Source organism: Macaca fascicularis, chromosome 16 (assembly GCF_037993035.2).
Source record: "Macaca fascicularis isolate 582-1 chromosome 16, T2T-MFA8v1.1".
NCBI lineage: Eukaryota > Metazoa > Chordata > Mammalia > Primates > Cercopithecidae > Macaca > Macaca fascicularis.
The window spans coordinates 84,488,401-84,502,835 of record NC_088390.1 but is presented as its reverse complement, the minus strand read 5'-3'; the positions used below and the strand labels follow the sequence as shown (position 1 = coordinate 84,502,835).

The 14,435-nt window shown below is 42.2% G+C and overlaps 1 protein-coding gene and 1 non-coding gene across 26 annotated transcripts in view; both read right to left on the bottom strand.

Annotated features, from left to right (window-relative positions):
- The window catches only part of TNRC6C (trinucleotide repeat containing adaptor 6C), a 159,051-nt gene that overhangs the window by 32,489 nt on the left and 112,127 nt on the right, over positions 1–14,435 (bottom strand). For 12 of the 25 annotated variants that reach the window (XM_065532069.2, XM_045375757.3, XM_065532073.1 and 9 more), the window contains 6 exons: positions 13,721–13,936; positions 10,333–10,499; positions 6,768–6,848; positions 4,812–4,869; positions 2,547–2,689; positions 523–696 (listed from right to left, as the gene is read on the bottom strand). In XM_065532069.2, the coding sequence (XP_065388141.1) occupies positions 523–696; positions 2,547–2,689; positions 4,812–4,869; positions 6,768–6,848; positions 10,333–10,499; positions 13,721–13,936 (839 nt within the window). The remainder of the gene's footprint in view (positions 1–522; positions 697–2,546; positions 2,690–4,811; positions 4,870–6,767; positions 6,849–10,332; positions 10,500–13,720; positions 13,937–14,435) is intronic. The other 13 variants (XM_065532071.1, XM_065532074.1, XM_045375763.2 and 10 more) reach the window with 2 other exon arrangements.
- On the bottom strand, positions 11,195–11,306 carry LOC123569590 (U6 spliceosomal RNA). Its single transcript, XR_006693407.2, has one exon. It is a non-coding gene; the product is annotated as a U6 spliceosomal RNA (small nuclear RNA).

Below are 14,435 nucleotides of genomic sequence, written 5' to 3'. Positions count from 1 at the left end.
GATTTAGAAAGGTGATCTCCGCCTGTACCCAAAGAGTGCTGAAGTCTGGAAAAAAATGCCAGTGTGACTCCTGAGAACCACCTTGCAAGAGATGTCATCTTTATTTCTGGGAAAAAGGGGGAGAATGTGGTGCTTTCTCACAGATCAACAGATGTAACGTTTTGGTTGCCAGGAGAAAAGAGGCTGGGGACTACCTGGACCTCTGGATGGATCTGGCAGCCAAAGACCACTGTGCAACACATCATCACTTCAGCCAGTCCCAAGTTAGACCAAGGGTGCTGAACTTAACACGTTTTAGTTAAGTTTAAGAATAAATATAACTAAAGCATTTCCTACTTCAACCCTTGACTCCAATAAGTCACTTGAAGGGAAATCCTGGTACTATTTCAACTACCTGTACATTTTCAGTCATATTTTAAAATAGAGGTATTAACTACAAATAAGAAAGTTTATGTCTCAAACACATTTTTTAGAAGGCAGGTAAAACAAAGGCCACGTGTTGCTCTCTCCCAACAGCCTTACCTGTCTAGAAGAATTCAAGTTTTGCATGCCCAGCCCGGAGGCAATCCCACCCAGGGCCTGACTGGGGAGTGCACTGTGTGAAAGGGGGAGCTTCAGGCTTGGGGAAGGCAAGAACGGTGAAGGCGTGGGCTCTTCCACGAGGCCGCCATCCTGATTGGAGAAAGAAAGGGTGAGCTGTGTGCAGTGTCCATCAGCAGACAAAGCACCAAACAGTTTCCCAAGGAAACAGAGGAGGATGGATGGATAAATAATTAACAGATCAAAAAAGTGTGGATAAGGGAATGGAGAACATGGGCAAAAGCAAGAGGGGAAAAAGAAAAAGAGAAATAGGATTAAGATGCTGTTTTCAGTTTAAAAGTATTTTACAAACACATATATTAGCTGCTACTATTCTCCTAACTACTGGCTCCTAACAGGTAGGAACACGGAGGAAGGATGGGAGGCATTGGCAACAAGCACTTTACAACCATTTTCAAATAAACAGATTCTTTTTGAGAAGTTATTACCAAAGCTGTAGGTATACATAGGTTGAATTCTGTGACATTTGTTTTTGACCTACAAACACAGCAGTTTCATAGAGTGTAATCTAAGAAGAGGGTGAGTTATAAAAGTAAGTTATAAAAGATAGAACCTTATTATTATTATTATTATTATTTTTTTACATCTATTGAGGTCATGCTATGTGCCAGGTCTTTTGCAAATTTATGTCAGCTAACATCACAACCAGCCTGTGCATTATCCCATATTTTAAATGTCAGGGTCCCAATTTAGGGTTGTCAGATTTAGCAAATAAAAATATATGATGCTGAGTTACACTGGAATTTCAGATGAACAGTAATTTTTTAGTATGATTTCAAAAATTATTTATCTGTAATTCCAATTTCACTGGGCATTATGAGTTTGAACTCTGTCCACACTGGCGATGGGAAGGACGAGGACGAGGACGAGGATGTGAGCCTCACCCTGGGCTACCCCACAGCTGCAGCTGAAGCAGATCACGTGCTGGAGGACTCTGAGAGTAAGATCAAGTCCCATCTCTGATATTCTTTGCTTGTGAGCCTTTCCTTTCATTGTTTTTTTTCTTTTATTTTGAGACAGAGTATTGCTGTCTTGTCCAGGCTGGAGTGCAATGGCACGATCTCAGCTTACTGCAACTTCCATCTCCCGGGTTCAAGCAATTCTCTTGCCTCAGCCTCCCAAGTAGCTGGGATCACAGGCGTGTGCCACCATGCTCGCTAATTTTTGTACTTTTAGTAGAGATGAGGTTTCACCATGTTGGCCAGTCTGGTCTCAAACTCCTGACCTCAGGTGATCCACCCACCTCAGCTGGGTTTACAGGAGTGAGCCACCACATCCAGGCTCCTTTCATTGGTGATTTTTTTTTTTAAATGTGTCCTTCCTTCCTTCAATTTTATTTTCAAGGCTCAATGTTTGCATTGAATTTAGTGCAATGCTTTTCTCCGCTTTGTAGTCACACCAGTCTGGAGTGGGGACATCATTACATGACAACACTGGGGACTGAGCTGTGACTGGACTTGCTAAACATTCAGGGAGTTTTCCACGGACGCCTGCTGTGGTCACTCATGTGGCCAACTGACAAGGGGCAGCCAGAGATGGGTGCCCAAGCCCCACCACTTCCAATCCCTTTTCCTGAGGATAAACATGTAACACATCATTTCCAAAGGGAAGATCTGTGTTTTTAAAATGAGATATTTGTGTTTTAAAATGGAAATCTGATGATCCTTGCCCACTGGACAAATTGAAGCAGAAAACCAGCCAAGATCACACAATAAAAATGAAAATCTATTTTCAATCCCAGTCTTTTTCATTCTCAGTAACATCACATGAAATACGACATTCCCTTCTTTGAGTTCAACATTCATAATGTTAGAAAAAAATGGACAAAAGTCATTTAAGTATTACAGTCCAGCAAATTTTTAATCTGGCTTGTATTAAGGACACAGTTGAAATGAAAAACTCCTCTTGTTAAAAAAGCAAAAACAAAAAACCACCTATATTCATACCTTGTCAAGAAAGGTGGGGCGGTCCATGGAAGACTCTTTGGAGATTGGCGGGCGGCAGCCGAGGGGCTTGGCGGCCATTCCATTATGGTCGGTCACTCCCAGCCCACGCTTGTCCACGTCCACCTTCTTTTCCAGCAGAGCGCCTGGAGCACAACAAACAGAAGCAACGCTGTAAACAAAACAAGTGAGTGCTGAGCACAAGACAGGCACCAGCTAAGGCCTCAAGGAGGGATGGAGACCCTCCACCCCTTTAAACACAGGGAAGCCAGGGGCAGAGACAGCCCTTGGCTTTGCTAGGGCTGAGCCCGACAAGGGGCTGCCAAGGATTCAGGTCAGGGGATGGGGGTTGGTCTCGTGCATCCTTCCATGGCTCCTGCACTCTCTGATCTGGCCCTGCCGCTCCTCTGCTCTCTCTGCAGCAGCCACACCAGCCATGGCTGGTCCTCAGGGGCTCGGCTTGTCCTCTTCCCTGGGATGCACTCCCTCCCCTAGTTTTCTATACAGCTTGCTTCCTCATTTCTGGTGAACTCAATGGTCACTTTCTTGCAGGGGCCTTCCCGATTATTCTGTCTGCAACAGCTCCTCTCCTACTTCATGGCTGTGCCTCTCCATTCACCGAGTCCTGTATCTGCAAGGATTCTTCCAGATGTGGGGGATACAATACTGTGCAAAACAGACACTGTTTCTATTCTCATGGCTCTGTTGGCTTAATGACTAGTGTGTGTTTGGCCCACCCTCCATCCTGCTCCACAGTTCTAGGGAGTTAGAATTCACCTCTTGCAGCACACCCTGCTCTGTCCCACCCTGGCAGTTTGCACCACATGTCGCACGTGCACGATTAGACAGTCTGCAGTCTATCCTCATTATTCATGAAATCTGTACTTGTAAAACTGTCCTACTTGCTAAAATTTGTAACCCCCAAATCGATAATTGCAGCACTTTTGTGGTTATTTGTGGACATGTGCAGATTGGCAAAAAAATGTGAGTTGCCCAACATTCATGTTCCCAGTTCAGGTTGAGCCTCAGATCTCAAGCTGTAAAGAAGCGTCCTTTTTGTCGTTCATTTATTGTCATGCTTTTCGTATTTCTGTGCTTTCTGCAGGGATGCTGGTGTTTAAAATGGTACCCCCATGTGGGGCTGAGGTGCTGTCTTGTGTTTTTAAGCTCAAGAAGGCAGTAAAGCACCTTACGGAGGAAGTATGTGTGTCAGGTAAGTTTCATGTAGGCATGAGTTAAAGCACTGTTGGCCCTGAGTTCAATGATCATGAATCAATGACATGGTACATCCAGAAAAAGGAAGAGAAAATTCACTGACCTGTATGTGAGGCTGCTCAGAAGTACTCAAGTAACATCTGGGCATGTGATAGAGCTATGGAAAAGAAGCTAAATTTGTGGATTCATGAGTGTAGTGGACGGCATTGTTATGAGTCTGAAAGCCAAATAAATTTATGGTCACATTATCCAGGGTCAGAAAAATGGTACACCCTTCTTGGTTAATGTTTTAGTATTAACAAATATGGCATATAATTACTTGTGAGAAATATATATCAATATTAAATAAGGTGTCTTGAAACAGAAAAACATATAAAACAAGGTTATATATTGACTGGTTGACAAAAATGTTGTGAGCAAAGGCTCATAGGAACCCAACCCTGTGTCTCCTAGGAACCCAACCCCATGTCTCCTAGGAACACTGGTTCAGTATTCATTAATTCAGTGTTTGTGGTGACTTTATAGAACATAACCACCAAGAAAATAAGAATCAACTATATTTAAATGTAAATATTTAACATTATTATTACTTTTAAAGCAGCTCCAGAACTAGGGTTGCTTGTTCCTTGACAGAAAATCTTATCTCTCAACAAGAGCTGGTGCTCAACCAGCAAGGCGACGCTTCTGCTGGCCCCTAGGCAAGTCCACTCTGGGGCAAGGCATGAGGAACGCACTCAGCGTCCACTGAAGTCCAGTGTGTGGTTCCAGTGTCTCTCAGAGTGTCATTATTACCTCCCTTTAAAACATACGGGAAAATATTGAGAAAAGCCAACATGCTTCAACTACGGTATTGGCGATTCGGCTCCAAAGTCCACTAGTCCCTAGAGACTCACTCTGTGGTTCCAGCCTGTTGTGTGGTTGCTCTTTCACTGTGGCCTGGTCCTGTCTACCCAGGACATATTCAACCATTAAACCATGACTACAACCAAATGCTTCTGGAAAGTAAAACTTCACAGCTGGGTACCTTTTTAAAAAGGATGTTGTATGACTTACTCATGGCCTGATCAAGATTCATATTGTTACTCTTCAAGGCCTCCTCGGCTGGCTCTCTCTGAGTAGGAAAACAGAGTTTTCATTAATGCACATTAATTAACAGAAGGAAAGCTTACAAATAGTTTAATTACTATCAACTTAAAGACATAGTTATTAGGTTTTGGAACTGGAAATACATTTCTTCACTGTTGAAGTTAGAGACAATGTCTTTTGAATTAAAAATACTTGTAATAAGAAAATGTATTGACTTGATTTTCAAAGTAAAGCATGTGTATTTAACACTTTGGAAACAAAATGCAGAGTGACAGTAAAACCCTGTAAGTACTCCTAAAATCATTTTCATTTTTTAAAAATGTAACTATTAGTATTATTTTTGTAGAGATAGGTTCTCTCCATGTTGTCCTGGATGGTCTCAAACTCCTGGGCTCAAGTGGTCCTCCTCCTGCCTCGGGCTCCCAAAGTGTCGAGATTACAGGCGTGAGCCACCGTGTCTGGTCCTAAAATCATTCTGTACAACACTGAGTAGCACTGATTACATAAAGATGCAATCTATGCCAAGACAGCAGGGCCACAGACAAGGACACCTGCCATGAGGACAGGATGCTCTCCTAGGACAGGATTCCTGTCATGGGCCCATCTCCATGCCTCTCTCTAGTCCCAGCAACTATGTCAGTCACTGTTGGAGTGCAGAGCTTCACTTCTCACTTCATCAACTCTAGGCTCTATCATCAACAACTTTTCTCTAAGAAACAGAAAAACAAAACAAGTAGATTCATTTTGATAATTTATGACTGGAACACAGTAATCTCAGGGGATGATAGAAGCCGCTAGGGTGCCATGATAACTCAGACAGTATAAATCAGGACACGCTGTGGCCACGGTCAACCTCTTGCCCACTCACACAGGCAGAGCCTGGGCCACCAACACAATGCCCTGCCCAATGCAGAGGGCCTGTGCCCAATGTGAAGGATGGGGTTTTTCCTCTACATGGAGGCCATTCTGGACTCATTTTTTAAAAGGCATCTACAGTAATTAAAATATAAACATTCATTTGAATAAGGATTTTGAAAAAAGGCACATGAAGGGAATACATGGCGAATATGGGCAACATTCCTTGTCATCTGAACTGCCATCCAATCTCAGGAACTGAACAGACTGTGGTATTTTCAGGGGAACGCTCTGCAATATGAATTCTCCCTACATATGACTAGAAACTTAGGAACTAAGCAGGTCTGGTTAGGATACTTTTTCTGGATATGAAACTTTAGTACTTTATACCAAGTTTTCTTTTGTGATCTTTGTCAATATATCTATACACTAATGAAATTCACTTTTAATTATGAATTAAAAGTAAACATAAAACTGTATAAAACCAATGAAAATTAAAAATCACACAGCATTTTCTGGCTGGGCGTAGTGACTCATGCCAGTAATCCCAGCACTTTGGGAGGCCGAGGCATGCAGATTGCTTGAGCCCAGGAGTTCGAGACCAGCCTGGCCAACATGGTGAAACCTCATCTCCACCAAAAATACAAAAATTAGCCGAGCATGGTGGCTCACGCCTGTAGTCCCAGCTACTCGGAAGGCTGAGACAGGAGGATTGCTTGATCACACCACTGCACTCCAGCCTAGGTGCCAGAGCAAGACCCTGTCTCCAAACAAACAAACAAACAAACAAACAAACAAAACAAAAAAACAGCATTTTCTTTTCTAGGAAAAGGCTCTCACACCCTTTTTGACAGAAATTATGTGGGTCTTTGCTGTAGTTCAAAGCAATGATCCCTAACCCAAACTACCCAGGTAAAAAGGAGATTCAAGAGTTAGATGATGTCAATATCTCATTCCTCAAATAATCCTGGTGCCTTCTGACACACAGAGCAAACATGGAGAGGAAACAATCAGCGCATTTCATTTCGGGAAGCATGGTAGGTAGCAGTAAAATATGACAGCAGTTACCGGGAAGCCCATGTCTGTGAGTTGTTTGATCAGCCGGCTCATGATCCAGGCCTCATCCTGCTTGCCAGATGTCTTCATGCCCTGGAACAAAGTGTGGGAAAGGGGAAAGTCCATGAGCTATATTTTAATGCATTTCTTCCAGAAATAGGAGACAGCCTAAATTCAGGGTCATTTAAAAGTCACAGGATCTTTTTGTATTAACGTTGAATAATGCTGTATTCCAGAAACTCTCTAACAGTATTTCATGGCTACTACTATGGAAAGCATCAAGGTACATTTGCAGGTTGGTATATGTGTGCAATTTATGAACTTAAAAAAAGCAAGATAATTATTTCTCTTTCCCAGATAATTTAGTTCATCACAAATATATATTATTTTTACTATCCAATAATTCTAAGTGCTCCCTTGAACATAGCCCTGTGTGAAGTTTACTAAAAATTATTTACACAGTTTTTGCCCTTTTCTGAGCTTTATTCTGAAAAATGATAAAATGAGGGGGGTTTATTCCAATGAATAAACAGGCAGCAAGAAGAAAGAGAGAAAAAACCTGTTAGTTTTATTAACTATTTGTTACGTATAGCTCACAGGGTAGAGAAAACGAGTAAGGAGGAAAATGTCAGTGAAGGAGAGGATGAGGAAAAAGGTCAGCTACAGAAAGAGCAGTGTCGGGGGGAGGGCATGGCACCACAGAGGAGCCAGGAGGCTTCTCAGTAACTTCCCTCTGGCCGGGCACGGTGGCTCACACCTGTAATCCCAGCACTTTGGGAGGCCGAGATGGGTGGATCATGAGGTCAGGAGATGAAGACCATCCTGGCTAACACGGTGAAACCCCGTCTTTACTAAAAACACAAAGTATTAGCCGGGCGTGGTGGCAGGCACCTGTAGTCCCAGCTATTCGGGAGGCTGAGGCAGGAGAATGGCGTGAACCTGGGAGGTAGAGCTTGCAGTGAGCCAAAATCACGCCACTGCGATCCAGCCTGGGCAACAGAGCGAAACTCCGTCTCAAAAACAAAACAAAACAAAACATTCCCTCTGAGCCTATAAATGCAAAGGTTCTGATGATGCATTATCATAATATGAAAAAAATCCCCTTCTAAAAATATTCTTCATAGTGTTTTTCACAATTGAGCCTGCCACAGTTATACCATGGAGCACATGGAGCTCTACAAACAGGCTTTCTTTCCTCAAGGAACTAGCTTATTTGGGGGCTATTTTAATCATTACTATGCGGCCAGAGCCAGATCAGCCAATATTTTAATTTACCAATTTGGTATTTTTGGTCCCATCGTTAACTGGATTATTTGCCAGCCCAACTGTAAAAAAGGTTCTTTCTGATGTCTGTAATCACTTCTACTACTCATGAGCGGAAAGCTCTGATTTTAGTTTCTGGTTTCTGCCGATTATTAACTGAATGCTTTTTTAAACTACATTTTTTTGAACATGAATACCTTCACACGATTCAAAAGCATAAACAAGGTATAAAGAAAGTTTTCATCTCATGCCGCCCCATCTGCTTAGTTCCTGTTCTCTCCAAGAGGAGACTACTCATAGCAGTTTCTTATTTGCCCTTCCAGAGAATTTAGAACATTCTGTAGAAGCTAATACACTATGTGTGCATGCATGCACACACACAAATACACACACGCACAGTTTTCTTCCTCCTACCTCACAAAATAGGGTGTGCGCTGTACATGTTTTTCTGCACCTTGCTTTTCATTTAACAATGTACTTTAGTGATCCTTTCATATCAATACATATATAGAATTTCCTTTTAAATAGTTTTGCATAATGTAGAAATGACAATTAACTTGTTACTCCACCAAAGTACATTTAAACCATTTTTATCTTTTTACTACAAAAATGCTGCAATACAAAACTGTATAAATGCCACAAAGTGAGACACTTGTTTCTACAGAAAAAATAAAGAATAAAATTAGTTGGGCAGAGTGGCATGCACATGTAGACCCAACTACTCAGAAGGATGAGGCAGGAGGACAGTTCGAGCCCAGGAGTTCAAGGCTGTACTCCAGCCTAGGTGACACAGCAAGACTCTGTCCCTAAAAAATTTTTTTTAAATAAAAAAATCAAAATGTTGGCTTTCTGCAGGTCTGAGAGATGAAAAATGGCAGGCATCTCTGAGTGCTGTCTGGAACTGCACTGCCTTCCTGTGAGTCTGTGTCTAGGACCACTGGTGCTCCTTCTCTGTGGACCAGCTACTCTTCACATTCTGTGATTTTTTTTTTTTCTGGCTGAATTTTTTTTTTTTTTTTAATCAGTTTCTAGGACTTTACGTATCAGGGAGATCAGCCCTCTCTATGATATGAGTTATAAACATATTTTTCCAGTTTGCTATTTTTCTTTTGACTTTGATTATGGTATTTTCTGTCATGTACGGTTTTTATATTTATCTATTGACGCAAAAGATTTTCCTTTATGCCTTTTAGATTTTGGTCATAGTTAGATAGGCCTCTCTGACTCCAAAATTGTTTTTAATGTTCTTTCACATTTTTATATTTTTAATATTTCAATTTGTGACCTACTTGAAATTCAGTCATGCTGAATGTGGACTGAAATGGGCAGTCATCCAGAAAAAAAAGAGATACACGTCTCATGTATCTCACATATATATGAGATGTGTATCTCAATTTTTTCTAGATGACTGCCCATTTGTGTCTTTTTTTTTTTTTGAGAAGGAGTCTCGCTGTGTCGCCCAGGTTGGAGTACAGTGAAGCGTTCTTGGCTCACTGCAACTGTAACCTCCGCCTCCCGGGTTTAAGCAATTCTCTTGCCTCAGCCTCCTGAGTAGCTGGGATTACCGGCGCCCACCACCACGCCCAGCTAATTTTTGTATTTTTAGTAGAGATGGGGTTTAACCATGTTAGCCAGGCTGGACTCGAACTCCTGACCTCAAGTGATCCACCCACTTTGGCCTCCCAAAGTGCTGGGATTACAGGCGTGAGCCACTGTGCCCGGCCTGCCCATCTGTTTTAAGACTTCTTAACCATCTGTCTCAAACTTTTTGGTCTTAGGACCCTATAAAACTCTCTTAGAGACTGAAGATCCCAAAGAACTTTTGTTTATATGATTTGTGTCTTTTGCTATTTACTGTATTAGAAATTAAAACTGAGAAAATTTAAAAATATTTTGTTTAAAAATAACAAAGTCATTACACATTAACCTAACATTTTTAAATAAAAAGTAATTAATTTTTCATGAGAAGGGTGGCATTGTTTTGCCTTTTGGCAAATCTCTATGTCTGGTTTAAGATAAATGGCTGGATTTTCATGTCTGTTTCTGCACATTCTCTGCTATAATAAAGATCTCTGGACACCTCTACCCTATGCTGGAGAGAGATTTCAAATGAATAAGACAGTCTTAGTACTGGCATGATAATAGTTGTGACCTTGCTTACTCCCCTGAAAGGGTCTCTGGGACCTCCAAGGGTCCTAAGACTACTTTGAGAACCTCAGGTCTATCTTTTCATCTGATTAACTGGATACTGAATGTGTTTGAAGTACCTTTGGTTTTCAGGGTATACCATCTTTAAGAATGTTGTACGCATTACCTTTTGAAGTCCTTTTTTGGGGGCATTCCCCCAGGAGCTGCAGGAGGAGGTGCTTTCTTGGGAAGCAGCATTATTCCACACGTCCCCTTCTTCATCCTCCCACTGGCTGGTACTGAGGTTCATTTCATCCCCACCACTGCCCCAGCCTTCTTGCATAGATTTTGAAGCTAGAAATAGAGCAAACATGAACTTATCAAATTCACGTTCCTAACGCGGACGATGCTTCCACTATAACAAATAATTTAGGGGAGGCGGGACAAATGATGCACTGCAATCTACCTTTTTATGCCTTCATTTCTCCCAGATCTCAGAATTGAATTTCTTCTGCTACATATGTAAATAAACATGTATATGTATATAATTTTTCCTTCAAACACCAGCTATTTGTACTCTGTGCTGTTCTAAACTTTCTTAACCAACTATAGATCATTCTGAAACACAAACATGCTAAGAACAAATCCTGGGGCCACCAGGGAAGGTGGCAATCTCTACATGGTATGAAAAGGCTACAGAAATGTAGATTCCTAAAACATTTCGTTGTCCTGTGTGGTTTTTAAAATTTGTACATTTTTTCTTTTTTTGAAACAGGGTCTTGCTCTGTTGCCCAGACTACAGTACAGTAGTGCAATCATAGCTCACTGCAACCTCGAACTCCTGGGCTCTAGTGATCCTCCTGCCTCAGCCTCTTGAGTAGCTAGGACTATAGGCATGTGCCACCACATCCAGCAAAATTTTTCTTTTTAATAGAGATGGTGTCTCACTATGTTGCCCAGGCTGGTCTCAAACTCTTGGGCTCAAGCGGTCCTCCTGCCTCAGCATCCCAAGTGTTGGGATTACAGGCATGAGCCATCACAAGTGGCAGGAAAATCTGTAACGGGATGCTTCATAAATCTGTATCTCATCTGTGCGTAGGAGCCACACTAGTCTTCTCTGTATTGTTCCAGTTTCAGTACGTGTGCTGCTGAAATGACCACCTCTGTCTGATTCTTAATCACTGCTCGATCCAAACCTGTGAGGATTCAGTGACACAGAGCAGAGCTTCTCAAACCTGCCCACTCATGACAGTCAGCTGGATCACGTGCAGTGTAGCAGGCCGGAGGTCGGGCTCGACAGGCTGCATTTCTAACAAGCCCATAGGAGACGCTTATAGACTAGCAGGATGGAGGTCTTAGGCAGATGGAGCTACAAAGTGACTATTGAGTTTCCACTTCAGATATTGTTTTTCCCTCCTTTCTTAAAATACAAAGTGATTTTCGGTATCAAAATTACCCCAAATTTTCACTTCTTGGAAGAATATGCAGAAGGGCAAAGACTAGGTAATAGCGCAATTAGCTGGGTCTTTAATGAAGATATAATGCTGATAAACATACAGAATAGGCACATAACTGTGCCTCCAAGGAAAAATTCTCAAGATAGAATACACTGCCTCAAAATGGCACATGAATCTAAATACTCAGAAATTCCCCTATCCTTTAGGTTTGTAACAAAAAGTAATATAAATGGAATAAATACTTTGAGCAGAGTGGTGGCTATATGGAACACACTAGCAAGCATTAGCAAAAAAACAAAATATAAAAGCAATAAAGTTGCATTTTAATATCTAGGACATCTAATAATGTCCAAAGAAAAGATGAAGCTTCTGGCCGGGCGCGGTGGCTCACGCCTGTAATCCCAGCACTTTGCTTCTGGCCGGGCGCGGTGGCTCACGCCTGTAATCCCAGCACTTTGCTTCTGGCCGGGCGCGGTGGCTCACGCCTGTAATCCCAGCACTTTGGGAGGCTGAGGCGGTTGGATCACGAGGTCAGGAGATTGAGACAACCCTGGCTATCATGGTGAAATCCCGTTTCTACTAAAAACACAAAAAACTAGCCAGGCGAGGCGGCGGGCGCCTGTAGTCCTAGCTACTCGGGAGGCTGAGGCAGGAGAATGGCGTGAACCCAGGAGGTGGAGCTTGCAGTGAGCTGAGATCGTGCCACTGCACTCCAGCCTGGGCAACAGAGCCAAACTCCATCTCAAACAAAAACAAAAACAAAAACAAAAAAGATGAAGTTTCTGCAGTTATGTGAACAATTAGTTTTTTTTTTTTTTTTTTGAGATGGAATCTCTGTCTTCCAGGCTAGAGTGCAGTGGCCTGATCTTGCCTCACTGCAACCTCCGCCTCCCAGGTTCAAGTGATTCTCCTGCCTCAGCCTCCTGAGTAGCTGGGATTAGAGGTGCCCGTCACCATGTCCAGCTAAGTTTTGTATTTTTAGTAGAGACGGGGTTTCACCTTGTTGGCCAGGCTGGTTTCGAACTCCTGACCTCAGGTGATCCACCCACCTCGGCCTCCCAAAGTGCTGAGATTATAGGTATGAGCCACCATGCCCAGCCAGAATTAATTTTAATATCAGATTTAAATCAGTAATCTTATATTCATGTTAATATTACAAATATCACATTGCAAAACACCCATATATTATAAGAATTCCATGTGGTATACATAATCTGGACATTTACAAGGATATTTATTACCTGCAAATTTGCTACACTTTCACAAAATGGGAGGAAAATGTACAATTTTTTTATTTTTTCAAGTTGTTTAGGGATAAATAACTTGAAAACAAACATGGCGAATTCCACCCAAAGTGGAATTCTGTTGACAAGATGAAAGCAGGGCAAGATGGCAAGATACGTTAGGCTGCTGTGAGGTAAAACGTATTTTCAAAAACTTATCTCAAGAAGATGACATGCTTTATCTTTCTTGCTCAGTGAAATAGCAGGTTTAAATTACTTAATGTGGCAGGTACAAGAATACTGCTGAAGTAGTGTGGGCATTACCAGGAGAATCAAACATAATATGCTGGTTGCTTTGATTCTTGCATTTATTTGTATTATTATAAAAGGAGGGCATGGACATCTCTTAAAACCGCCTTTGTGTTCACGTATCAGGCATGGCAAATATTTTAAAAAATTAATCTTGGCTTTTTTTTTTCTTAAGAGATGGGGTCTTGCTCTACTGCCCAGGCTGGATGCAGTGGTACAATCATGACTCACTACAGTCTTAACCTCCCGGGCTCAAGCAATCCTCCCACCATAGCCTCCCGAGTAGCTGGGATTACAGGCGTGTGCCACCATGCCCGGCTAATTTTTCCATTTTTTTTGTAGTGATAAGGTCTCACTATGCTGCCCAGGCTGGTCTCGAACTCCTGGGCTCAAGAGATCCTCCTGCCTTGGCCTCCCAAAGTGCTGGGATTACAGGTGTGAGGCACTGTGCTTGGCCAAGATTCTTGGTTTGTAGTAAAAGCGTAAATATAATGAGGAAAGTATCCTAAAACTCTAATTTTTAAAATTCAATACTTTGAGTCATTTCTAAATTGCCAGATCAGGGCAAGCACGACACTAGGCTTACCTGGTTTGCACAGGGCTGAGGCAGCACCAGGTGCGCCAGCTCTTCCAAACGCCACTGGCGGTTCGGCAGGGTGATCTCCCCACCCGCTACCACTGCTGGGTGGCTTCCCCCACGCTGCTGTGCCATTATCCACCAGGGGAGAAGGGGAGGATGGTTCTCCCCAAGAGTTTTCAGTCTTTGAGTGAACATGAGGCATTTCTCCCCAGCCTGATGAAACTGAAAAAGGTTCCAAGGGGTAGAGAAAATAATGAAAGTGCATCACAGAAAAGTAAAAATATAATTCAGTTTTCAATTTCAAAATAATTTCAAGATAATCTATCCTTAGAATAGCCCTTAGTAGAAAACTTAAAGGAGGCAAATGTATTACATGTAATCCGATTTGTTTAGCTTTGTATTTTAAACTTTTTATTTATTTATTTTTGTTTAGAGACGGTGACTCACTGTGTTGCCCAGGCTGGCCTCAACTCCTGGGCTCACTCAATCCTCCTGAGTAGCTGGGACTACTGGGGCGTGTCACTGCAAATGGCTTGTTTAGCTTCTTAAACTGGTCAGATGCTGTGGCTCATGCCTGTAATTCCAGCACTTTGGGAGGTGGGTGGATTACTTGAGGTCAGGAGTTTAAGACCAGCCTGGCCAACATGGTGAAACCCAGTCACTACTAAAAATACAAAAATTTAGCTGGGTGTGGTGGCACACACTTGTAATGCCAGCTACT